Here is a 27,889-nt window from a genome sequence, read left to right on the forward strand (position 1 = left end):
TACACAGGGACACCAACTTACTGCTAAGAGATAGGAGTTTCTCTCCAACAGTACAATTTGTGACATTGGATTGATTAGCAATTCTCCTCTGACACCCCACTGTGGTGTCCTGCAGTTGAGCTCAGTCTCACATTATGCAATGCTAAGACACTAGCCTCCACCAGCAAGCCCCACCAGACAGTTCAGCTTCTGGTACAGGTTTACATGCAGCAGTGCTATTGTAGACAGGTCACAGGGCTCACACAAGCCACTATCAGAGGTTCAGCAGCAGATAGCTACATCCAAAACACACAGGAACAGGAAAACTCTGCAAAGAAGCTAGATAAGATCGGTTAAGCTGTGGATTCTTTTTATTATCATAGAATTGCATCGTAATGAAAAGGCTAATTAAAAATGATATCCATTTATGCATTTATTAATGTGTTTAAATTTTTCGTACATCTTTGATCTTTGGACAAGACCAAAGATCAAATTAAAGCAGGGATGTGCAAGTTACAAGTTACTTACATTTTTTTCACCTGCTGCAGTTTGAATATGAAGCAAGATTATTATTATTTTTTTTTATTTTTTTTAAAGGGGAATGGAATGGTTGGTCTCCATTGTTGATAGGAATTGGAATCGTCTCTGGTTTCCTCTTTTGTACATGTAGCATCCAATATCAGAATATGAACAGAATAGGAGAACGAGGTGCCACTCAGGAGAAATTCTGTAAATGTTTCAGTCAGTCAGCATACTTTGCCCAGAGATCCATTCTGCTAAAGCGTTGAGCATTCTCCTGTGCTCAGCCTAGTCTAGCCCTAGACTAAGAACAAGGCTGTGATGAGGGAACTGCACAGCACCTTAGGGATAAAGATTTCTTAATCACCAAAACCAGACCGCCTCCAAAAAATGCACAAACATGCTAGCATGTCAGCTGATGGCATTTCTTCACTTTTGATTCATCTCCCTACAGTTCACCAGTTTGGTCAAAACACAGATTTGGCGCTTCCCTCAGTAACATGCTTGGTTAACATTTCATCTTTTTCACCGCCACAAAATAAGAAAAAGCAAAAACCATATGTCTTAATTTCATGTTTGTCCTCCCTAAGAATGCAAAACTCTTTCCCCCCCTCCCCAGGAGACAGCTTTGCACATCCCCAAATAAACCAACAGGGCAACTTTGACTCCTTGTCAGGCTTTGACATCTGAGACAGTCACTCAGAATTAACCTAACTTATCAAAGGCTAAAGCTCAACCTCTCTAACATACAACCTAGAGACTCAGCATTCTAAACAACTGAGCGTCAAATTGCTTGCATGATTTAATAGAGACTGTAAAACCCTGTCGAGAACTTATCCATAAAAAGGATAGAGAGAGACAGGGTTAAGTCAAATATAAATCAGTAAGACTTGAGACGTCACAGCTAGACATCTTACAGTGGGAGACACCGTAGGTCCTTATGGAGAGCTAAAGATTAATCCCTGATGTCTGTACAGGACCAGTTGCTAGTGAAAGGCTGATTGCTCACCAGCGGCTGCAGTAATGCTCAAAACCAGGCAAAACATACCGTTTCAGGTTGCATAACCTCACTTTACGCCGACCGTTAACCTGAATCGTTAAAGGTGGGTCCCAACTGCACATTAGCCAGGCTATTCAGAAAGCCAGAGAAGGAATATCATAAATTTATTCTTGAACCCGAAGCATAATTAATTTAGGAGGATATTCCATTTTAAGTCTATCAGAGTGGTTAGCTTCTCAGTTAGGACGCATCGCCATGACAAGAGTACAAAGCTTTTTCACCCCAGAGGTCCAAAGACAACAGTTTAAAACATTCGTATATGCAGCCATTAATATATTATCTAGTTCCACATGAAGAGAAATGGTAATTACACTTCAGAAGTGATGTTACAAAGCTACAGATTATTCCAATAACAAAGCCCCACAGACAATCATATCTCCATTAAGGGATTACACTTTTCCTTTTGTCGTCGTTTCCCCTCAAAAGGTTACCAAGCTAGGCACCGACAGACTACGACAGTGAAAGGAGAGAAATAAGAGAAAAACAAACAAAATCCTAAATAAAAAAAAATTGACAAAAATAAATCTGACACAAAGAACGACACTGTCATTTTTAAATTACCAGTTTTTAGTGCCCTACTATTTTTCTTTTTTTTCCTCTTTTTTTTTTTAAACACCCAGTCAAAAAACATCTGCCTTCAATAGGTAAGGCTGCGTTGACAGACGGCCAGCCTCATGTTAAACCTATGGTACTTCTAGACAACGTTATGTAAATTTACAGTATACAATTTTGGATTCACCATGCAAGAATACTTTTTTTGTGTAACATTTAATAGCTCAATCTACATCCAGAATAATTTACATAAAAGGACAATAGTTATTGGACCAGAGGGCGATGGGTAATAACCATGGTTTGAGTGCAGTCAAAGGAGACGGAAATGGTTGATGGGATGTGGTTGGGGTGGAATGAGGAGAGGGCTGGGTGGTATCGGCTAGAGGGACAGGGGGGTTGGGATGGCGTTCCAATCTTCTAGGGTCCAATCAGCGGCACTCCCAAACTTTTACTGTTTGATCTACACTTCCGGTTACAACATACGGAGCAGCCTTGTGGAAATCTGTGGAACAGAGAAAGGGTGTCAGGCTGACAGCAAGAGGAAGCCAGGAGAGAGGTAGTCATTTCATATGTACTGGTAATCAACATTTCATTTTGAGGTTCGAATATCTTGACAGTCTAATCAACAGTTTGGTACGAGGAGTAACAAAACACGATAAACAGTTTGTGCTTGGTACATGCACCCCCACAACTTCAGACAAACAACAAAAAGGTGTTTTGTATTCACACACACACAAAAAAATCTAGCATGTGTGTGTCAATCACTGGCTTACAGCAATGTTTTCTGTGTGTGAAAGAGGCAGCGATTCAGAAGCTGGGCTTCAAACGCCCTGCCAGAGAACGCAGGCTGGAGTGCCAGAAAGCCATCTCCGGAGAGTTCCCCAGCCTTGATCTATTCAAAACCCTTAGATATGGGAAAAGGAGGAAAATCCTGGAGCGTTTGCTTACCTCTTAAGACCCCAGCTGTCAGGTGCCCTCAGGAAGATGAACTCAACACCTTCCTTTTCAAAAAACCCTGCCTGCACTCCCTCCAACCAAAACAGCTTTGTGTAAACCTCTGCTCCACCATAGGAACCTCTAGCATTACACACCTAAGGGACAGAATAATGCGCTTTCTGACTTACCCAAGTTCAATCCCTACAAAGACATTTTTACAGCTCCAGCTATAACCGGTGGCAGAGACTGTGCGGGTGGGGGGAGACTGCACTCACCCAGAGAGGTAACACAGTGGGGGAGACTACACTCACCCAGAGAGGTAACACAGTGGGGGAGACTACACTCACCCAGAGAGTTAACACAGTGGGGGAGACTACACTCACCCAGAGAGGTAACAAAGTGTTCGTGGGCACTCAGAGTCTTCATGCAGCGCTTGTTCTTGTAGTCCCAGATCCTTAAGGTTTTGTCGTCAGCACAGCTCACGATGAACTTGCCTCCGGGGTGGACCAGCATCCCACGCACCCAGTTGTCATGACCAACCTGAAGACAGAGGACCTGGTGTTAAACGTTGTGTGAAATGCACAGAGTTGGTGTGAACTGGAATGGATTTTCAACACAACTATGCATGTTGACAAGTGATTTCTGGGCGTGCTCACCAGTGTCATAAGGCACATGCCGATGCTGACGTCCCACATCTTGATGGTCTTGTCTCTAGAGCCAGATAGCAGAAAGGGGCCAGGCTTGCCACTCTTCTTAGTCTGGCAGAACAATGAAACAAATACCATATTAATGACCTCCAATCAACACAAGGACATGCAACGACAGGACTACAGTCTTTACCACTGGGACAATCTGCCCATTATTGATTCTCAAAGCATGAATAAGTAGATTAGAAACATTAATTTAATAGATTGTCAGGTCAACGTAGGGATGCAATCCACATTATTGCATATCACAAAAGCTACGTAAACCCCATCCACTGAATTCAGTCTGTTCTGACACTCACCCAGCCTTTGATACATTCAACATTAGCATAGGAGAATTAGACTACAAAAAGGATGCTTAGAAGAGACATCTCCATGGCAGAGCACACACTTCAGACATTCAATTACACCGGCAGCTTTGAAGCGGGAGCTATTCTGCTCAGGTTCAGGGCCATTCAACAGGCTTTCCAAGTCACGTGTGTCATACCCGCCCGAGCGGCACATCCATGGACGTCTAAGAGGGAATTCACCAAGATCAATATTTGACTGGATACTTTCTGCTGTTTACACTTTGCATAAATGTAACTGAATGTAATCTCTCCTTTGCCAGGGGTAGATAGAGACACGTGTGCATGTGTTTGTCTTTCAGCACTTGCTCACAATTTGTCTGTAGCAAAAGACAAACACAGCGTCCTACTGTGCCTACAGTGTGACTGTGTTTCAGGCACACTGAGGCGAAGCCATTACATGCTTAATAATTCTGACAGCAACCCGGGAGCGCATGTTCAAATGGTACTTGTTCCCTTGGGCTGTCCCATCCAAAGCATTGAGAACAGAACAGTCCTAAATGTCAGAGTTACATGTGGCTGCTTAAGTTCAATAAACTGTGACGGTATAATTGATGTCAGGAGAACCCGTAATCATTCTTCCTGAACAGGCATGGCTAGATAAACAGCAAGTTATCGTCTTCAAAGTCGCCCAAAACTTGCTTGGAAACGTTTAATGGAAATGTTCATGTCCACTTTTCAGTTTGTACATTGAGTTAGCCACTGTCTGTCTTTAGTTCTGTCTTGAGACAGAGTCCAAGTTCAACACTTCAATCGCAGCATTGATTTGGCATTCCTTACTGTTTTAATATGTGCATGTTTGAACGGAGAATTCAACCGAAAAATGAACAGAACCACTCCAAACCTCTTCCGTGAGGGGAACAGTGCACTTCATTGTGTTCGGGGTGAAGGGCTCTGACAGGGCTCATGCTGTGAGGGCAAATGTTGTTTTAATCAGATGAGTCTGAAATTGGACATGCTTGATCACAAGACTGCTGGTGTGTGTGTTAGTAACAGACATACTCCCATCCACTCATAAGGGCTCGGAGTTGACCCTGGGCCATGACATGGCTTCTCGCTGCGTACACATTATTTCATGGTTGGATTCAAATACAATCCGTTTGGCCCAGGCACTTCCCAAGTACCCCGTCTAAGAGAGGTGGGTAATGCAGCCAAGCATCACAGCCCATCATCGCCTACATCAAATCCCCTGGTAGTGAACACAGAGGCCCCGATTTCTCTCCCACTCACAAATACGCTTTGAATGGAAGATGCGATCTTTGGGGGTCCAAACGAATGTGTGTGTGTGTGTGTGTTGCGAGCGGGCGCTCACCTCTGACCCTGTGGCCTCCAGGATGGTGGGGTGGGCGCTCTCCGGGGCCCAGGAGATGCACTCCACCACGTGCTCGTGCTCCCGCAGCTCCGCCTTGCACTCCTTGGAGGCCACCACCCACACGCGCACCGTCTGGTCGTTGGAGCAGCTGGCGATCAGGGTGCCGTCCTGGTTGGGCCGCACCATGCGCACCCACTCCCTGTGGCCCGTGAAGGTCTTCACACAGTAGCTGGTGGAGAGAGGGAGGTAGAGGACAGGGTCGGGGGAGGTTAAACATGCAGTCTGTGTAACAGCTGAACCGAATACCTTTGAATCGGAACAAGTATGATAGAAAATTACATTTTCTATGATCACAAAGTTGGCTATTGACAACCTCTAGAAATTGATACCAAAACCGTCAAGATCAGAGTACTTACCCAGTGGCCACCTCCCACATTTTGATGGTTTTGTCCCTCGATGCTGACACTATGTGATCTCCGTTGGGCATGATGGCTACAGATGAAACATTATGGTCATGTCCTGGGGGGGGGAAGGAATAATCATGAGAATGTCTTCTTTCGGGGTAGGATGACTGATGATCCCAAAAATGGTACAATGCTATTTGAAGCATAGCTATTAGACTCCAGTCTAGACTCCCTTAACCCTCACCTAACATTTGTGACTCCAATTCAGATTGACTTGACAGCCTATAGTTAACTAGTCATCAGAACCAAACATGTCGTTAAAGAGGGGTTTGGGCCAAATTAGTCAATTAGGTGATGGGCGAGACGGCCAATTTGCCAAGTGTTGCTTTGTTCTGGGGAAGTAAGAGCTAGCTAATTACCTACATGCCCAGCCATATTGAAGCTTCCAAGCAGATGAGGAAATGGTAAGTAGGCCGTGGGTTCTAAAAGGCCAGCTTAAATATGGGGGCATGCCCGCCCCTCCACACACACACACAGAACACTACTGGCAGTAATAATGGGTGGCAGCTTCACAGAAACATTATCTGGTGTTGAAGTGGATAATTAAACTGCTGTCCAAATCTGCACTAATCTCCACTGCCAAACCAGCCAGCATGGTGAAAAAGGGAGGGGAATATTGAGGGGGGGGAAAAGGATGGAAAGGAGAGAGTAGGTTGGAGGGGTGAGGGAAAAAGGAAAGAGGGGGATGAGAGGAGAAACTGTGAGAGAGACCAAGAGTACTTTAAAAAGGGAGAGGTAGAGGCAGGAAAGAGGACTGCAAGAGATACGAGAGAAAGAGTATTTTAAAGAGATGAGAAATAAAAGATGAACGTAAATGTGTCGGAGAGAAGCTGGCAGCCTGAGAGAAGGGAGGGCTCGCGGGGCTTCTTCACAGTGAGAACACAGCCTGTCTCTCTGAGGGCAACACGCCAGCTCCTACTGACACGGTGGAAATTACACCCAAAAAAGGGATTTGAAACGACTTAAAACGTTAGTTTTAGTTACACTAACGTCTGGGTTAACAACTTCAACAGGGATTAAAAATGATTGAGTGGCAGCCATACAGGGAGTGGATTATCTTATTCTTTCAAATTCATTAATGTACAGGCTTCTTGTGAGGCAATTTAGGGAGACATTTGGGGGGATTTTAAGGAAGGGGGGTCAAACATAGCCTGGGGATTCCAAACAGTTCCAGCAAGACTGGAAATCCACTCTGACGGTGGTCCCTGTATCAGTTCAAGCCTGCAGGCACAAGGAGAGATACGCCTTTGCAATTTACTGAGCAATTAGGATTTTAAAAGGAGGGGGGCTGCCTAAGGACTGGTCCATTTAGAGTGTGCACAACATGCACTCCAGGTTGGGGGGGACAGGCTTCTGAGAATATGCCATTAAACTCTTAATATCAGATGCTGAAAATGAATGAATTCCAGAGAGATTTGGACCCATGTGCCTGTCGGTGGGTAGATTGAGAAGATCAGAGTGGCCACCATTAGAGACGAGTGGCGGGCAGGATGAGTATGTTCTGTTATTGGTTCCTATGAATTCGAGGCAAAAGATTCGCAGGGTCTGTGATGCATCCAACTTGATAATGAATGGCAGCTATGGCACCTGCGTCCGCAAACAAGGGCTCTTCTCCCTCACTGCAGCCTCTACCCAAGCATGCCTAAAGCTAGTTTCAAATGTGACGTCACATGAAGGTTGTGTTTACCGTTTTTCTTTGTGTGCATCATGCTCCATGTATGCTCTCTGTATTTATTCTTCATTTCGATGCAAAGCACATTGATAAACACCTGTTGTTTAAAATGTGCTCTATAAAACAGTGAATAATTAAAACAGCTCTCTCACTGAACAATCGTGATTTCATAACGGTTTGGGACATGTTCTCAAACGCGTGCCCTAACCTGTACGGCGACCCTATTCCCACACCCACACTCCCTCCCTATATGACATCATGGTAATCAGTGCAGTGGACAGAGCCCAGCCTCTCCCGCCTCCTTACCATGCATGGTTCTGATGCACTCAAAGCCTTGGAAGTCCCACAGCTTGATGGTCATGTCTGCGGAGCAGGAGGCCAGCAGCTTGCCAGTCTGGTCAAAGGAGATGTCCTGCACCGAGTCTGTGTGGCCCTTCAGCGTGCGCTCAAAGTCTCCCGTCTCGTAGTCCCAGACCTGGGGGTGGAACGACAGGAATGAACACGGGCGCACATCGAGAAATAAACCACAGCAACACAGGAAAGAAATGAACAAACACACAAAAAAAAACAGGCCACAGCTGCTCCCTCAAATATCCCCCCCTCCCCATGCCATCACCAGGAGAGACGGCACATGCCACATCATCCACACTCCATGTCATTCTGTCGCCTGCCTCGGTATCAACACAGCCAAAACAAGCTTAGACAGAAGCAGGTTGAGACTGGCAGAGACAGAGAGTAAATAATGTAATCTGCTGCTGCAAATCATGATAATGGAGCATGGGGGGAGGGGGATGTATGGTGGAAGAAGCTCAGGGTGTCGCGTCTTTGGTGAAGGTGCAACATTGACAGTGGAGTCTGTACTGGAAGTGGAAACAGTGTGGTTGCTTCTCAGTCAGACTGTTATCCAGAGCTTCCTGCTTCCAGGCAGCCAGACGGACGAGGAGGGATAAGCTGTCCTCCGTTGCTTGTGGGGGGGGGTAGCTGGCTGAGCTCCCCTCCTTCTGCCTCATATGGGCTTCTCCTACTGCCAAGGTAGCCCCCCCCAGCTCCCGTCTTCACAGATTGGTTAAGTCTACCACAAAATCAACCTCCCCAGACTGGCACCATATTTGCTTCAACAGTTAGGCCAGCGGCCTGATGAGACGAAGTCTCTTCACAGGAGCTCCAGGTGATGGCTCAGTAAGATGACAAGGCAGCGCAGACGATCAACAGGGGGTGGTGAACCTGAAAGTGACCTTTGCGTCTGTGCTTGCAACCTAATGAGTATATTAATACCATGGTCAACAAAACCATAAAGAAGCAATACCAACCATTAATAACATTCTGCTCAAAGAAAAATTATGGACTTCATTGACAATTTCCAGGGTGAGCAATGATCGTAGGCCATAATGAATTGGAAGATCAGGTGAATAATCAACTATTCTATTTGACATGTTAGGTCACGGCAGAAATAATAAAGCAACTAAGTTGTTTTGCATAGGGAGGCATCAAAAGTCCCAGAGTGAGAGCATGTAATGCTGGGCTGTGGCTGTCTGGCCTGATTACAGTGACCTGCCTTTAGGAAGGTTGTCATAACACCCTGCAGATAGAGGGGGACAGCTTGCACTTGTCAAACCTGCTCATTTGCATACTACCATGGTGAAGGGCCTTGACTCAGGGTAGCGTGTATAGAGCTGTTGTGCGCCAATCTGCCACGTTTGAAGAGGGTAGTGGACGGAGGGAAGGAGAGAGAGAAAGATATACAGAGTGAGGAGAACAAAGAACTAAGGTGAGAACCAAGCACGAGGAGGAGCAGGAGGGAGAATGAGAGCTACCGTGGTTTGGCTGCGGAGCACCAAGGCCCCATGACGATTACCACCCTAGCATACTAATGAGACATGGAGGGAGGAGAAGAAGAAAAAAACAGAGGAGAGAAAAGTTTGTGACTGCAGGCGAATGTAGACGTCCTCACTGGAATATCAGAGAGAGAGGGAGACAGAGAGAGAGGGGGGGGGGGAGAGAGAGAGAGGGGGGAGAGAGAGAGAGAGAGAGAGGGGGGGGAGAGAGAGGGGGAGAGAGGGGGGGGGAGAGAGAGGGGGGGAGAGAGAGAGAGAGAGAGAGAGAGAGAGAGGAGGGGAGAGAGGGAGAGAGGGGGGGAGAGAGAGGGGGAGAGGGAGAGAGAGAGAGAGGGAGGGAGAGGGGGAGATAGAGAGAGAGAGAGAGAGCGAGAGAGAGAGAGAGAGAGAGAGAGAGAGAGAGAGAGAGAGAGGGGGGGGGGGGGGAAGTGAGAGATAGAGGGGGAGAGAGAGGGAGAGAGAGGGGGGAGAGGACAAGAGAAACGAGACAGGGAGAGAGTGAAAAGCGGGAGGCAGGGTGTTTAGGTTCAGCTCCCCTGGTTAAAGATTTAACTGCAAGGTTTCGGAAGAGAAGTAGGGCATAGGGGGGAGACCGGGCCAGGAACAACGGCAAGGCAAGGGAGAAGATGAGGGAGGGAGGGGAGGGAGGGGGAAATGTGGAGATTCAGGCATGCTGGGCCTGTTTCCTGGGGATGGTCGGCTGGTGGGCTGGCGGGCAGCACTCAAGCAGAGGATGAATTTGTGTGGCGGTGGGAGCAGAACAGGGAACGGGGTGTGTAGCTGGGAGGAAGGAGGGTTTGGGAAGAGAAGAGCCCAATGTGGGAGTGGAGCCAAATGGAGGAGTTACATGCATCTCTGATTCCTTATGAATAAATCATATAACACAAATATTTATACTGAAAGCGTGGGGAGGGGGTGGTGGTGGTGGGGGGGGGGGGGGGGTAGCAGTAGCACTGGGCCAAGCAGACCAGACCAGGCTGTAAATATAGCAGAATGATCGTAGACTTCCCATTTGGGGTTTATATATAGAAATGACAGTATGGATGGCGGATGGCAGAGGAGGTGGCTGTAGGACAGGGCGTGTCCTGAAAAGGCAGAGCATGCTGAACAGAGAGAGCTTTAGACGGTGGAGCATCAGACAGGAGGAGGGAGAGAGGGAGGGACAGACATGGGCAGAAAGAGGCTGGAGGGAGAGCAGAGTGTGGTGGTGCTGATGCCAGGCTGGTACACAGGCTGAATGGAGAACAAGGCTAGGAAGCTCATCGCCTGGGGAACGCAGGAAGCTCAAAAACACTGCGTCTTTTAACAGAGCATTCCCCTCCTCTTTCAGCCCCCGCCGCTCCCCCCCTCTCTCGTGGACAGCGCTGACGACTGTCACAGGGAGGGGGGGGGGGGGGGGGGCTACTAGAAGTTCAAAGTCACCCAAATACACTAGCGGGGAACAAAGCTCAGTGGTAGAACAGTGCGATTCAATAGGCCAGACGGTTAACCTTAAAAAAGAAAATCAAAACACGGCTTGTGATACAACATGGAATGTGGCATTCCAGTCCCAACAAAGTGCTATTATGCAACATCTGTGGGTGACAGTTTCAGTCTGGGTTGCTTAGAGCGTACTTTATCCACTGTCACTTCCAACCTCCCCTACGTAGACCCTCAGGCAGGGTGGTGCTCCCCTCCCTGTAGGCTGACCTTGATGGTGGCGTCCTCGGAGGCCGAGACCATGACGCTGAACACGGGGTGGAAGATGACACGGGTGACCGGGCTGCGGTGGCCGCTCAGCGCATACTTCTCGGGCGGGCGTGGGATCCACTCTTTGGGGTCCCGCTTCTGAGTGACGGGCCCACCCAGGGTGATCTCCTCCTTCGCCTCGTTCAGCTTCGACTCCAGCTCCATGACCTGTCAACATCAGGAGGGAATGACTCAAACCGCCAATGCAGACTTCAGAATGACATTACTGATCTGAGAGGTGCAATATGTTGATAACAAATGTGTTGAGTTGCTGGTTAAAATTGTTAAGTTGTTTACATGCAATACAAATCTTGAGGACAACACATCTCAAGTTTGAAGGTCAAAAAGTAAAGCCAGCACAAGATTGGTGGAGGCCTGATGACGCGTCCACGTAGTCACGGGCCAATCACAAGATCCGCAGCAAATCAGTCCTCGTAAAAACAAAAAATAAAATGACAAACCTTCTTTTGTAATCTGATGACTGAGGTCCATTTCTTTTCCAAAAGGCCGGCATACTTCTTATCCAATTCTTCATTCTGGAGGGCAAAACAACACGTAAACGGGCAGATGAAAAGAAAGAAAGACGGGCAAAACAATATCCCAGCTTAGTTTAATCAGCGTGGCTAGGAGTCGCCCTGAGGGCCAGATGGGCCTGCCTGCAGAGTCTTGAGGCCCTGTAATTTACGCCTCTCGACGACCAATGGCGGTCACCACAGAGAGCGGGCTGGTCCTCCCGGAGTCCCTACAGTCATAATCCCTCCCTCACATAGGCTAATCTCCTGCAGACAAGGAAGGCTTACGCATTTTACAGGCACACAAACAGTCCACCGGAGTCAGTGCAGGGAAGTTAACTTGAGGCCAGCCTTGCGGTGACGGCCGTCTGAGCTACAGCACAGGGGAGAGGCTGCTGCGCTCCACTGGGCTGGGCCCTTGACAGACACTAGGTGCTGAGCGCTCATGCTAATCTGAACCTACACGGGGTAGGTGCAACATTGTGTGATGAAGGACAAACAATTAAACTCCATTTTACAAACAAGGTGTGTGTGAGCCTGCCTGCCTGCCTGCCTGCACGTGTGTCATGGAGACAGGAGGCATATGGTGCCCACCCCCACGAGGCAGTGAGGCAGAGCGGCAGTGGTCCTGCAGCTGAGCCCCACACCTGCCCGGGGAGTCTCTACTACGCTCATCAAAGGCTTCATCACAATGCTGCCCTCCTCCCACACAGAACAACAGACAGAGAAGAGCGGGGTGGGAGGGGGGGGGACGACGACTCATCAAGATCCACCACAATCAGAATGTGAAGGCGCGCACACACACACACACATTGAATATTACGACAGACAAACAAAAGTAGATGAACATGAATTTTTGGAAGAATATGTAAATCTCTTTAAACCCAGTTTGAGGGCGAAAACCTCCATTAGAGCATAACAAATCCAGACAGACAACCAGGTCTCTATTTCAGTGGGGGGAGGGCTCACACTATTATCTTAGTTTTCTGATTTCACACCCATTTCGTTCATCCTCTCATGGAAACAAAAGGGACCATCATGGAGGTGTGAAGTGTTGCAAGCATCGCGGTGTTAGAGTGTGTGTGTGGATGCATTGCTGCTACCCCTTGACAGTGAGCACTCTGACGGAAAATCGGAGGTGTCTGAGATAACAGTCTCCGCCACTCCCTGGCGCTGAGGGCGCTAATACGAGGGGGCGGGTTGAGAGGGGTCGTGGCACTGTGTCCGAGAGGAGAGATAAAGGGGGGGGGCTGGGGGTGGGGGGGGTGGTCTGATCTGCCATCTGCCTGGACCCTCTGCCGATGGCTTAGCTAAACACACCCAGCTGGCTAGGCAGTGCACACACACACACGAACACAAGCATGCGCCAGTCTTTAATCGCTGCTGTCTGACAGTCAGTCAGCAGGGTGCATGTGTGTGTGCCCATGCCAGGCTACAGCTATGGTAGAGATGCCCTCTGCCCACACTCCTAAAGCAACACCCCCCCCACACACAAACAACATCCCTACCACCTACAACATTCAAAAATGTACCCATTCTAGGCTACCTATTCATAATAATGGCATGGGGAACCACTTCAGTGAGTAAAGAGCCTACAAGGCTGAATGGAGGTGTGGTTAAACAGGGAGCATCGTTAAAGCCGCGTTTCTGCACGGACTCGCCAAGGTGCGCCTGCTTAGCGACCGACACCGTCAGGAGACATCTAGCTCTGTAGGACTGATCTTTTATTCATGCTGTTTCCACTGGGCTGGGATGGAGGGAGGGAGAGAGGGATGGAGACATGAGGGAGGGAGGGAGAGAGCGAGCATCAGAGATATAGCGAGAGATATAGCGAGAGAGAGAGATATAGCGAGAGATATAGCGAGAGAGAGAGAGAGAGAGGGCTGCCTCTTAAACGCTGTCCCCCTGCACAAGCAGGGTTGGAATACAGAGAAAAGACAGGGAGAGATGGGCAGAGGAGGAAAGGGATGGAATGAAGGGAAAAAAGGAAGGGGGGGGGGGGAGGAACAGGTGACATATGAAAACAAAGTCCAGAGTGTGAGAAGGGAGGGGGGTAACATTTACATGAAGTGCTGCCCGCCTCCCTGTGTGAAGCATGTTTGAATATGTTTCACACACTCTGCTCCTATCAACTGGCTCTTCTGTTCCAGGCTGTCCCTCTACCTGCTCTTGGTACTGCTAACCAGGCTAAGGACATCTACAATTTCAGCTCCCATCTATCCTCCTGTATGTGTGTGTGTGTGTGTGTATATGAATGTTGTGTGTCCAGTGTGAGTGTGCATGCCTGTGTGTCGGACAGCCTAATAAAGGCTCTGGATCAGCTTAATTGGCCACATAAGTTTTAAGTCACACAAGCGTGCACTCAATTACAACATGGAATAAAGTGGGAATTAAGGCATACTGTTTGGGTAAATTGACCTGATTTATTGTGCGTGTGTCTTACCATGTCTATTTCCGCCTCCTTCTTGAAAACTGAATAGGCCTCTTCATATCCGTTGGAACGCAGGTAATCAGCTATCGCTCGATTTCTGAAACGGACAAAAGAAACGCCCATCAGCTCTCTTGAGGTGACCACAGGCTAGTTTTAAACTGAGGAGAAAAGGCTTAAGTCAGGGATTCTGCTTGATAAAAACCAAACAAAAGACATGGAATGTCAAACAAAAGACTTAAAATTACATGCCCCTTTGTAAGTTAAGAGAGAAAATCACACACACACACACACACACCAGATAGATAACACATCTGTCTTTTCTTTATAATGAGCTCTTGTTGCTGTGGGCAAATAATATGAGGACTGACCCCCACTGTGCGGATGGAGAAATTAGAAATACTGTACAGCAGAGAAAACGCATGCGTGCAGCCGTGCACACACACAGAGAGAGTACACAAAGACATTTCTGTGGGCTGAATCAGCTGCTGGGCAAGACACACACTACAGACACGCACACACACACTGCATAAACCCAGACCAGAAAATGCAGACAGCATCCAGAGGCTATTCAAAGCAGCAGACTTTCCATGTGGAGGTGATCCAGTGATAAGGAGGGAGTAACGGCAGCAGGCGGGTTGAGATGCGGTGAGATGCTGAGATAAGGAGCACAAAGGACCAGACAGACAGACCAGACACCCATTCTGACACCCGTCCTCATGCACACCACAATAGTGTGTGTGTGTGTGTGTGTGTGTGGTGTTACCTATTACATGCCAGCATCACTCACACAAAACCTTAATATGTGCTTATTCTACCGCTGCAGCCTTAAAGGCGAGCTAAATTTTCCCGGGGCGGTTTATTTCCGTGTTCAATACCCATTCCGTCAAAAAAACTGTATTAAGGCGAATGGGTTTCCAGTGGGAGCTGTAATGTGAGTTGGAGCTCACTGGTGGTTCAAAGCGGCCTGAGGGGACGGTCTCAGGAGGAGACGCCTACAGCCCTGCAGTGTCACCATGAATGTGCTGGTCTGCACTTGAAACCAGTAGTCAACACAGGGCCCGTATTGTCCCGTTAACGCATTGGGAGTGCCTCGTTATGCTCTGCAAGTGACACCGTAAACAGAAACCAACAACAGCTTGTCAGGTAAGCTCTGAGATTTGACCAGCCAGGGTGAGTGCGTGAGACCGAGTCTGTCAGGAGATCGCAGAGGACAGCCTTGTCTGTTTCCCCCTCCTCTGGGTGTTACAGCACCCCCTGTACCCCCTCCTCTGGGTGTTACAGCACCCCCTGTACCCCCTCCTCTGGGTGTTACAGCACCCCCTGTACCCCCTCCTCTGGGTGTTACAGCACCCCCTGTACCCCCTCCTCTGGGTGTTACAGCACCCCCTGTACCCCCTCCTCTGGGTGTTACAGCACCCCCTGTACCCCCTCCTCTGGGTGTTACAGCACCCCCTGTACCCCCTCCTCTGGGTGTTACAGCACCCCCTGTACCCCCTCCTCTGGGTGTTACAGCACCCCCTGTACCCCCTCCTCTGGGTGTAGCACCCCGTTGCTAAGCTGAAGGTTAGCAGGAAGTTATCGCTCAATGGACAGGCTTCTGCACGACGACTGAAGGACTGGGGAGTGTGTGTGTTGTCGGGACAGAGGGTGCATGGGAGTGCATGTCTGTGTGCATGTTGGTCTGAGCCTGTGTAGAAGCAGGTGAGCAGTGTCTGTATGCATCATAACTCCACCCCAGCTAGTGCCTGTCCCCTCCTCCATACTCGTCAGTGTGATGGCTTGATGCTGCAGCCGCTGCATACACAATGTCTCTTTGTGGACCTCTCGGCTAAGTGGCCAAACAAAAGCTGCCCAGTGTCCTACACACAGCCACACCAAATCCTGTTCTCAGTCTCCCTAAGCATACATCTGGGAGAAATGGAAGGATTGAGCATTGGCAAGTTAATCCTGATCGTTAGAGCAAGTTTTACCTTAAATGTCTTAGATTATAATAATGATTGTTTATTGATTTTACTATATTGATTGATATTGATTCTGGATTCTCATTTATTTTTACCCCCTGTGTATTTAGTATGTCCTATGCTCAAACTGGGAAGTGAGCAGTTTTAAACTGGAGTTTTCACTCAACAAATGAGCTGTTTAACTTTCATGCCTTAGAGAAACCTAGAAGACAATATCTCATATCTGGTCTGTTTTTTTTCTCTAACTCCAGAACCAAGTCAAACTGATGGAGGACACAGACCTTGTTTCTTCTACACAAGCCCCTGCATGAGGGGATGCTATTAGAGCCCAGAAGAGATATTACCCATCTTCCCATCACTATCCATTGTCACACAGGTCACTATGCAATTACTGGGGTTGTGCCGACTATTCAGATTCCAGTTCCCAATTGAGCTATACAGTGTTTGTTCCAACTCAGTTCCTTGGGTGAATATCATATCAGCCAGAGAGCCTCCGTGATTTCTGCAATTCTTGCTTCACGTGAAGTTGGAATGTGTGGTGACTGACAGCCAATGACATAGAGGGACAATAGTATCAGTGTACTGGTGTGTTGACAGCCGTCAAGATGCTGCAGCACTGCAGTGAAGATACAGCTCTCCCACCTCGACCTCTGGGGCCGCTGGAAATATATATATATACATACACATTCCACACTCTCACTATGCGGCAGGCGCTGAGGTGAAAACAGGAGACAGGGAGGGAAAAGAAGGGCAGAGCAGGGGGGGGGGGGAGAGTATAGATAGGAAGAGAAAAGAGGAGGGAGAGATGGACCAACACTAGATGGCTGGAGAATACAGGCTGGTTTCCATGACGACTAGCAGCCCACTGTGAGTGAGTGAGTGAGAGAGTGAGAGTGAGAGTGAGAGTGAGAGTGAGAGTGAGAGAGAGAGAGAGAGAGAGAGAGAGAGAGAGAGAGCAGTGAGTGGTGTCATCATGAGTGGGCAGAGACAGTCAGCTCAGAAGTAACAAAAGATGTCCTCGCTCACAAAGTACAGTGGGGTGCTTTTTGTTTACTAGTTTGATTCTGGCATGTAGAGCTCTGGATCCATTATGCAGCTAATGAGAGCGCCACTAGAACAGACTGTCTGTCAACATGTCATACATCACTCTGTTCACACAATAATTGTGTACTGAGAAGTATGACTATACCATAATAAAACATGCTAACATTATTGATCTGAATGCATCCAATCAAAAACTGAAACAAGGTACTGCACAACTTAAAGAAACCTTAAGCCACAATTGTGTCACGGCAACCTATCCTACTATCCTATAATAGTCTGTAGAGACGGCATTCAAGGCATGGCTGGCATCCGAGCGTCACAGAGACTGTTTCACGGGCGATAAACTACAGAGGCGTTTCTTTCTGTGTGACGGTAGAGGCAGCATTACCTCATCCCTTAGAGAGAAGCGAGGGAGCGCTCGCCCGCCCGCCTGGAACTGACATCACTTCCTCCCGAGAGTTTGCAGCTCGCACATCCGCTTCCACATCACCACATTGCAGCGCGACTGCTCAGCTACCACACCGCACCCCCGGCCGCACCCCTCAATATTCACAATCATATCACTGAAATGCCTAAAGAGACACAATACAGATATTTCTGTCAAACCAAGCTGATTCCCAACTCACAACACACATTTGGCCTGAAAGTTGGCTACTTATCTCTTCATTGACTTCCCAATAAGTAACCCTTGCTTTTCCTGCTGGGCTAATGCATTCAGCAATGCAACCCGTCTAAAGCCACATTGTATATCACACAAGAGCAGCCCGTGGATCAACGGACCTTTCAGCGCTCCCGTTAAATGTTTTATGGGGGAAGCTTTGGAAGACGTCCCTCGTCACATATAAAATTCGCTCCATCTATAGGATTTAGCTCGCTGTACTTTGTGGTACTTATCTGTTGTCTCACTCCTATAGATATCGAAGTCTGGCCATTAAGTGTGTGCACACTCTCAAACTCTTTCACAAGAATATCAATAACAGGTGTCAGAGAGAAAATATAAAAACAGTATATATAGAAAATGAGGGGGAACTGGTTTAGCATGGAGCCTATGTATGTACTCCCACTCATTCTCAATGGGCTGCATGTTTTTCTGCTTGACTGTTATTTTAGAGCATGACATCACTGACACTGTCACTGTTATGAGTTTTTCTCGCTAGCCTGTGAAGTGATAACCTTTGCGTCAACAGCAGTGGGGGGTGACGTAAACCCTCTGCATACCTCTTAGCACACACAAGAGGGATGAGCCAAGGCCACTGGCAAAGCCATTCATTAGTGGCAGGAATGCTGTCTAATATAGATTTTCTAGGTAGACGGTAATACTAGGCAGAGGACAGTAAAGGTCTGCTTCGTTAAAGTTAACTTCCTGTGTGATCAGCCATAGAATCATACTGGGCTTCTAACCCAGGCAAGGGACTTTGCTTCTCGCTCTGCTGCTGGGATTCAAGTTGGTAAGATGGCTGTCTGGTTGTGGGGGGCATGAAGGCATGATCACTGGAGTGGAAGGTAGCTGTGGATAAGATGTATGTCCGCTAACAGATGGGGGAGGGGAGAGAAACGAGAGCAGGGGACATTTTTAAAGATATATCAGAGATTTGTGACAGGGAAAGAGATGTTTCGCGTTCGTAGCTTGGAGAAGACGGAGGCCAATCCTCTCCACCTTAGTCAGCTGGGACTTATCTGGTTGGTGGAAAACTCCAGGTCCAGGTCATTACACTTGGACAATTTAGAGTCGCACCTGCAGCTATTCATCAGTTAACCAACCCGTTCCAAATGAATAAAAAGGCGCACAAAATGGAGGGTGAATTGATCTGTATCGTGAGTTTATAGCCTTCTCTGATCCCCTTCACTTTAATTCCTTGCCATAGAGTAGTTAACTTACCTCTAAGATAGACCCACCTATCTTAAGCCAGCCAGCTAATGCCCCCCCCCCCCACCCCCGCCCCCACCCAGACAGCACAGGCGCCAGTTTAAATGAAACTGACTGGTTAGAGATCAGATTAGAGGATCTCAGTATGCTGGATGGGTAGCAGAGAGCACTCGGGACGGAAATCTGTACTGCTGTGTGGAACTCACAGGAACATGATGACATGGTGGCTGAGGCCATGAAGGGGAGGGGAGGATGAAGGTTAGGGCCAGGCCAGTCCAGCCCTCGGCCACACATAGGTGTGTATTGACAGCTCAATAGTTATAGTCATGCCTGTCTGCTGCATTTCAGGACTCATCATTTGAAAACCAATCGACCTCAAATGACTTGCCCAGCCTCCTCCTTCCTCCACTGCAGCCCTAAAGGGATTTGGTGGGCTCTTCAGACACCACACCTCTGAGGAGTGGCGGGCGTCAACTTCAATCTGTTATATTATTCTGGCTGGTTAAGGCCTCTACCAAAGACACTGGGGAGCGTGTGCACACACAGATTGAGCGGGGTTAGGAGTAGCAGTCAGATATAGGTAGCTGTGAGCATGAAGGGGGTGGGGAAAATGGTGCGATTATAGAAAATCTGCTTGATGAAATGCAAGCTTATGTACTGCATAAAATACTATTTGCTCTGCATTCAGACCCTAAATGGTGATCTCTCTTTGTTTGGTCGGGTCTATGCACGGCAGCCCAAGAACAACAGGTTACCGTTAAGATTACCGTGTGATGAAAAAATACGGCCTTTTATGTTACCATAGCAGTTTGAGATGCCATGCCAGCAAGCCGTTATTCAACTGACCACAAAAAAAGAGCTTATTTTTTACAGAATTAAACTAGACACAAACGGGTTTGGCCTACATGTGCCATCATAAAGCAGTAATATCCAGTTTCCATATTCTACCTACAACCGACACCTTTAGTTGTTGCAGGTTGTTTTTTGTTTGTTTTCTTCTGTGCAGGGACTGTGAATGACTAAGCTCCATCAGAGACGATTGGGAACATCAGAGGGGTTGTAATGAAATCCATCCATCAGTTTTTCTGTCTGTGTCTGAGGCCCAGGGGATGGATCCATATAGCTGGTGGACCCCCTGCAGCCACACCCAGATGAGCTCAATATCCCAGCACACCAGGAGCCAGGCCTAGGAACAACATGTGGGCATTTCTCATAGAAGCCAAATCCACTAACCAGTAACCGCAAACACAGCAGCAGCCACAAGTGGTTTACAACGACACTGCCATCAACTTAAACTGTCATAACATGACACTGCGTTTCATGTCAAGTCTCCGTATCAGCAGAGTGAAGGTTAGACCTAAACGCCAACCAAACAACAACGTCACCCCAACCAATACAGCGACGTTACCCAAAGACTACAGAAACCGACATGGCCAAGAATTAATAGCCTACCAATCAAATGATTACATAACGATCAACAGTGAAAAGAACATTGGGGTAATTAAGTAGGTTGTAAATCCGTCTGCCACATGCACAGGGATCAAAGGGCTGTATGTGCCGGTCTGGTGCTTCAGTGCTACCCTGTACCACAAGCAGTCACTCCCATGTACTTTCTTACCGTAATCTTGAACGTTCACCGTGTTACATCACAACATGTACAAACAGGAGCCTATGGACAGAGGGCCTGGGTCACATGAAACATCTAACACTAAGGGCCTGGAAAACACTGAATGGAATTTCTTTGTGGAGCAGGAGGAAAAAAGAGGCTATTAACATGGCCCATCTGCAGAAAGCAGCCTGCAGGTCTTAAGTGGAGTGGGTAGGTGGGTAGGCTGTGTTCTGCATCTATTTTTACTGAAGGCCTCCAGGTATGAATCCTCTGACCCAGGAACAAAAACAACACAATTGTGCTTTTCATCGTCTATGCAAATAAGAACAATCTGGCTGCAAAGATACGATGCCGTCATAACATCTGACACTTGCACCTGGTCTCAGAATATAAACTCGCCCTACTTTGCTGTGAATCAGTAAAAAACTATAGTTACTCAAGGAGCCCGCAGTAACAGCATCTGTAGGCTTTGCTCGTCACATTAACCTATCTAAGGAACGTGTTACATCACAAGCCAACCAACGTTGTCTTACTGTGGACATTCTCTCTAAAGAGAAGGCAATTTATAGAAGCTATCACATGGTCTGAAAAGGCCCTTCCAAGTAGTTGGGGCACCAAAACACTGGAGGCCTTAAAAGAAGCATGAATAGAATGGGAACAAGTTCCATTTGTGTGAGGCTTGACAGAAAAAAACACAAAACAAACCATGTCAAAAGAGAGCAGGGGCCCCAAGACTGACTACACAGGGAAGGGTCAGCTGATCACTGTCACCATCCCACCCCACCACCTTCCTCTTCAACCCATTGTTTTTGCAGTAATTAATCAAAATGGCCACCAGGTTTCCCGCTCGCAGGGCCGAGGCGAGCGGTTGGTAAATGAGATGTGTGGGGTGGTGGTTTACTGTCAACAGGCTCTCAGTGAGCTGGCTATCGCGGCCAACGGACGCTTCAGTTGGATGGAATGCCACTGAAGCGATAGCACAGCTCTAAGGGTGCAACAGGCCCAATTTGGTTTCCTGTCAGCGACGGGCTGGCCTAGCTCTTATATAACGGAGAGGACAAAAAGTGTGAGGAGTCCAGTCTCCTCAATAGGGAACGCATGGAGGATTAGCATTCCAATAGCACACTTGATCCCAACAGGCCAGTGTCTGTGAGGCAAGCCTACAGAAACAGAGCAACACATTGTTGGTGTCATGTGAAGACCGCTGTGTTGCTCGATAACTGATATAATGAGCAAAACATTGAATAAAAAGATTTTCAACTTAATGGAAAAACGAATATAGCTTGATCAATATGCAACAAATTTGGACTTTACTGATGCACAAAAATCAACAAGATTTGATTAAACATCCATAATGTCTTTCGACAGGTTAATAAAAAAACACCACCTTTGACGCCGCCTCGCCCTCAGCTTGGGGTAGTGGGGGGATTAAGGATCTATAGGACTGGTAGTCTAGATATATATATATATATAAGATATATCTACACAGACACCTCCCCTCATGTCTCCAACATTGGGTTAACCCTCTTATCCCCTACCTTAGGGGTTAATTACCAAGGTCACAGAGACTACGGGGCTAAGTTACAGCTAGCTGCACTGTTATCTTATCCCTGGCCTCCAACATCTTCCCCTTCACTTAATGGTCCACTGCACAGCACACACACCGTGTCTATATATTCCACACATACCAATCCCTCTGGGTGAGGATTTGTAGATATCGCACCGATTGAGATGGCAATCGGCTTCCCACAAAGTATATTATTGGAGCTGAGGGTAGGGGTTAGGGTCTCCATGTATCCTTGTAGTACAAAAGATGTTTAAAGACCACAAACATTAGGTCATTCATCATGTCCTCTTAACTTTCATAACATGTTGCCATAAAAACAAGTTGTAGGGCCTTGATGAAGACACTGACTTGCCTCTGGACTTTAGGTCACAGTTAAAGGACAAACCTTGAATTGATGTCTGCAGTCAAGGTAAATTAACAATCGATTCTTTAAGCTGGGCCTCGAGGTAAAAAAACCCCAACATAAAATACATCTTCTTCTGCGAGGGAGTGTCTTTGTTCACTACACCTCTGACTGAACAGAACAACGGTACGAGTAGCGAGTGGTGTTTGTGTGTCTGGATCCAAATGTGTGACAGAGCATGGAGGTTTGCCAGAGGACCCCAGCTTCTTCCATTAACTTACTGGTAACCATACAGGTGCATGAATACTCTAGAACTTAAGGGTTTGCTGGCAACATGAAGACTTGCCAGCATTACTGGTCAAAGTCAAGTATCAATATCACTAGGCCTGGCAGGGCCTCAATTATGAGCGAGTTGGTTCATATCACAAGAACCGCAGCTCTGCTTATCAGCGCTCATTTTGGATTAGAGGTTTGAGTGAAGACAACATTATGGGGCTGACGTGGCCGAGGTTGCAGCAATCGTGAGATGAAAAATGCACAAAGCATTTTATGCTAAGTGTACAGTACACACAGCAGCTGATACTGTACATGGACTGCCATTTAAGAATCTGCATGATGGTTGAGAGGAAGGATGGAGGCAGCAGTAGAGGAAGGTGCCGTGTCAGCGCTCTACTATGTTGTGTGGTGTGTGTCCTGATGCACATGGTGAAAGGAAAGGGTCACTTACAGTTCGTCTCGTTGCCGTTGTGACAGCACCATGGTGACAGGGCGGTACGGGCAGAGCCGGGGATGGGGGGGGGGGGGGTCAGGGGGTCAGGCAGAGAGGGCGGTGGCCTGCAGTGGCAGCGGTCTCCTTGGGTAGTAGGTGAGCGGTGCCAATCCGAGGTGGACGAGCGCTGACCGACACGTGTGACGACGGACGCGGTCAGGTCACCTGGTTCAGGTACGCGCAGGGTCAAAACACTCTGGCTCGCTGGGGGAGGCTCTGCCACTTACGCAGGTGCCCCCGAACACGCAGACTCCAGGAAAAAGATGAGAGCCTGCAGACAGTCACCAGCCAAGACTACACAGCATCTGTATAGAGAGAGAGAGAGAGAGAGAGAGAGAGAGAGAGAGAGAGAGAGAGAGAGAGAGAGAGAGAGAGAGAGAGAGAGAGAGAGAGAGAGAGAGAGAGAGAGAGAGAGAGAGAGAGAGAGAGAGAGAGAGAGAGAGAGAGAGAGAGAGAGAGAGAGAGAGAGAGAGAGAGAGAGAGAGAGAGAGAGAGAGAGAGAGGGGGGAGGAGGAAGAAGGTCAGTATTAGGTATGCCTGACAAGAACCTCTACGACTTACATGAAGGGAGGGGGAAGGGATGATGAAGGGATACAAGAAGGCATGGAGTCTCAGCCAGAGATAACAGTTGAAGCAGAGAGATCGGGATCCATCTTCCTTTCGGTGTAATGGTAAAGAGACAACCATTGATGCCAAAATAAATAAGCCAATCAGCCACTCAAGACGAGGTTGTCTAGACCCAGTCAACAACTTTCATGAGAATGTGATATGAGATGGGTAACAGCACTGAAACAAACATCCTTAAGGTGAGGTATTTCAGCATCAATCAATCTATACCATCCGCCCCTCACCCAGCCATCTCCTTTGTCCAACACCACCGATGTGGACTGGCATGTTGCTAGTTTTGTCTGAGGACATCGCCTGCCCCTGTGGGGAGTTCCTGACATGAAGAGGAGGAACAGATGACCTAGATTCCAGAAGCAGCCTACTTCATTTCCCCCTTCAACCAAACTAAAAGGCAGAAATCAAGACACAGTGGCATAGTGTAACGGCCAACCTACTCAAGACAAACCCCACAACTTTCACTACTGGCTGGTTTTCTTAACTATTTACTTATTCGCAGTTGAGGTTGTTCACCTGATAATATTGTAAATGCTATACACCAGCAGGTGTGGTAAGACAAACAACACAGGCAGAATGCATTGAGATGAACAAACCATATAATACAGTAGTAAGTACCTGTTAGAAAACACCAATGTCCTGTTCTATGCAACCAAACCAGTTGAATAACCTAGGCTACAATCATAACGCAGCCCTGTGGACTGCACTCCTGGCAACCAAGCCTTTTATGTCTACTGGGACCCAAAGAGCTAAATCTCAGACACACCAGTAAATAAAGCTGCAGCGCGCCAAGTCACTTGAGCTTACCGCCAACAAACAGGACTGCTTCTTAAAAAGCTAGCTGGCTAAGAATAGGCAGAGAGATCCCCAAATGAACCAGGAGAAGAGCGGCCATCCGGCCATTAGTCCACTACAGTAACGCTAAATGGTCCAGATAGGAGCAGCCTGATCTGAAGCCCCTGCTCTAGGTACAGGAAACACCTCAGATGATGAAACTATGGATAGGAGCATTTAAACTATCCTCGTTTGTCAACATGCATGTGCAACACGGCTGATAGATCTCAGTGCCTGAGACTATGACTAAAACAAACACCCGTCCTGACATTCTTATCAGCGATGGACTTTCATGCAGCAGAACTTATTAGCAGCCGATAAAGAGAGTGCAGTGAGTCTCCCTGTGAACATCATTGACCAATGGGGCGCTCATGACATCATCATGCTAGCTTTGCCACAGCTGGGGCATAGGAAGCCGTTTATGGAACCCTGTGGAGAAAAGGGAAACCATCTGTAGGCTACCCGTTTCAGAACATTGGTCAAGGTCAATGTCAACTGTCCCGCCCATATCCAACCAATATTTGGCAGTTATAAACCGCTAACTTAACATGAAAGTGAAAAAGTAAAATGTCTGATTCTGGACAAGTAGTTTGTCTCCTTTGAAATATGTCAATGAACCATGTGCTACATTCCCACTAGGAACAGTGCTGGTACCATCAAGGCAGAGGTGCTGCTCTGTACACTACAGTGTGTAGACCAGTAATGAGCCTAGGCTATATTTGCCAGGCTAGCACTTCCTTCGTTGTTAGCAGCTGGCCTCTCAGTGTGCAGCCACTCATGTGTTAGACATGACATTAAGCAAAACATATTTGTGTTTCATCAGGGCGGGCACTATGTTTCTACAATGCCACAATCAAGGTAATTGGCTCAGCAGAAAATGTGGCTCCGCCCCCCCCTGGGAGGAAGTGATTGTGCTGCAGAAGCTTTGCCAGTGCATGAAGCATCCATAAATCTGATGTGTGACATCCTTCATCGATTGTCCTGTCTTTGTGAACCAGCGGGCTCTGCAGACTGAGGATCTAGAGGACTAGAGAATCATGAGGGTTGGCATGGTCTCCTGAGGCTGGCAGCCTGGCTCCCTTCAAGTGGAGCATCAGTAGTTATGAAAACACCTTTTTTCCCACAAGAGATGAATTCATACTTGCTGTCTCTTTTTATGAGATGGTTAACCCTTGTGTTATCTTCGGGTCATTCTGACCCATCAGTCATTGTGACCCACCGTCGTATTGCGACAGATTTACCGCATACAAAGACAAAGTGAAGCATTTTCTTTTAACCGTTGGGCTGTCTCAGACCCCCCACATTGCAAAGGTTAAAAGAAAATTATTTTAATTTGTTTTTGTATTGGGTAAAATTGGGTAAACACAACGATGGTTCGTTATGAACCTTTGGGTCATGTGACCCGAAGGCAGCACGAGGGTTAAACTGGCAGCAGACAGCCATGCCAACAAGCCTCATGAGAGAAGCCCAAGGAGAGGAGATGTAAGGTGCATATGCATGCTTTTCTTTATGTCGTTTATTCATGAACGAGAAAGGAAACAATCTAGAATTAACTAGATCTTTATGGCTAAATGAATATGGTATTTAGGTTCTAATGAAACAATGTAACCAGAAAACCATGTAGAATGAAGTAAAACAGCAAGTTGTCTTGGACTACAGTATCCTAGTACCAAATGAGTAAAAAACAAACAAAAGAAAAGGTCATCAACTAATGAAGGCTACTCCATTGTCGTCTCATTATTAGCAGATAAGAACATGCTCATCTTAACATCTATCAACGTCTGGAAGATGGCATATGTTCGATGCTTCTGATACCACAAACAAAGAAGTGGCAAAACTCTAATCGGGTGCTATGAAAACAATGGAATTGAACAAACCATACTGACAGCAGTTAGCACAAGCAATAATTTAATGGGATAAAACAGCCCTGGTCTACTCGACATGACTGCATTCTCACCCACATTCTACAACAGCCTTGGGTTTGCTGCTGGCTACTACAAGTCATCGACCCCTGCTGTATTGAGTGAAAGAGCTTTGAATATAGAGTGCATTCATTTTCTCAGCATTGACTGTACCTCTTGTCACCTGACTGCAAGGAAAATTTGATTGATAATTCTTACCCGCTACAGATGGACAACATAAAACATGATCCCGACAAGTAACACAACCTTAGGGAATGGCATAAAGTATGCATATCAACGTCAAAACAAGTTGAAGTGTGGTATTCTATACAAATACAGCTTAGGAATTAAAGGTTTAAATTGAAAGGGGTTGAATTGTGAACATTTCAGGACTGTGGTCGTCAGTGCCTACAGTTACCGTGGTTATGACTTGTGCCTGTTGAACTTCCATTGTGCATTTAATCATAGTAGCTTCTCACACAAAGCTGCAACGGTACAATCGATGCACACCAAACCGAGCCAATTCTGAACATACAAGCCCCCCATCTTCTGAGGCAAGGTTAAAGACTGATGAGTCTCATCTCTTCATCCATGCATATTCTAGCAGCGCGGTGAAGACAGATGGCAGCAAGACATATTCCACCTCTCCGTGGTGCGTGCAGTGTGTGTGTAAGATCACCGCCACTGCCGAAAAGCAAGGCCAATAACAGCGCAGGGCCCGTCATCGTGGCCCCTGCCAGTCCTTCCCTGGATAGGATTGCCGTGATTATCAGATCAGAGTGCACATCCGCCGAGGGAGTGCTGACTGAGTGGCAGAGCGACAGAGATGAGGGAGTCAGAGGAGGAACAGGGTAACATTTTCATTGACCTGCCAAACCACTAACAGAAGCCAATCAAATTATTAACTGTGTTCATTTTAAGCCTCTTCATACACCATAAAAATAGGAATAATCACTAGATGTCTTTTACAATTTGTTCCCCCCCCCCACCCGCCAGAAGCTATGTAAATTACAAAACACGTTAGTTCCCCAATTCTTGACGTTCACTTATATAAAAAAAATTTTTAAACCTACGTTGGCATGAAAAGAGGAAGTTGACTACTGTGTCACATTAATGAGCAATGGAACTAAGCTGTTAACTGAACGTGACCCAGACACAAGTCATATGCCAAATTAGCTGCTGGCAGGTCATTGTTACCATGGCATAGCCAGCTACTGTCATCCTGAAGGTCAGGCATCGTCCTACTGTAACCTTGAGGCTGGGGTTGGGCATGGGGCATCTGCTGCCTGTGTGGCTGGCACTAACGATAAGATGAGGACCTC

The 27,889-nt window shown here is 47.3% G+C and overlaps 1 protein-coding gene across 1 annotated transcript in view; it reads right to left on the reverse strand.

Moving 5' to 3' along the window:
• Positions 1 to 545: 545 nt before the first annotated feature.
• The window catches only part of pafah1b1a (platelet-activating factor acetylhydrolase 1b, regulatory subunit 1a), a 29,668-nt gene continuing 2,324 nt past the window's right edge, over positions 546 to 27,889 (reverse strand). Inside the window, exons 2-11 of the mRNA XM_062472822.1 lie at positions 23,170 to 23,516; positions 14,064 to 14,148; positions 11,570 to 11,644; positions 11,070 to 11,276; positions 7,852 to 8,020; positions 5,826 to 5,928; positions 5,410 to 5,638; positions 3,703 to 3,804; positions 3,430 to 3,586; positions 546 to 2,612 (exon numbers count right to left, since the gene is read on the reverse strand). Of these exons, the coding sequence (XP_062328806.1) occupies positions 2,539 to 2,612; positions 3,430 to 3,586; positions 3,703 to 3,804; positions 5,410 to 5,638; positions 5,826 to 5,928; positions 7,852 to 8,020; positions 11,070 to 11,276; positions 11,570 to 11,644; positions 14,064 to 14,148; positions 23,170 to 23,201 (1,233 nt within the window). The 5' untranslated portion in view covers positions 23,202 to 23,516 and the 3' untranslated portion in view covers positions 546 to 2,538. The remainder of the gene's footprint in view (positions 2,613 to 3,429; positions 3,587 to 3,702; positions 3,805 to 5,409; positions 5,639 to 5,825; positions 5,929 to 7,851; positions 8,021 to 11,069; positions 11,277 to 11,569; positions 11,645 to 14,063; positions 14,149 to 23,169; positions 23,517 to 27,889) is intronic.

This window comes from Osmerus eperlanus, chromosome 11 (assembly GCF_963692335.1).
Source record: "Osmerus eperlanus chromosome 11, fOsmEpe2.1, whole genome shotgun sequence".
In the NCBI taxonomy this organism is placed as follows: Eukaryota; Metazoa; Chordata; class Actinopteri; order Osmeriformes; family Osmeridae; genus Osmerus; species Osmerus eperlanus.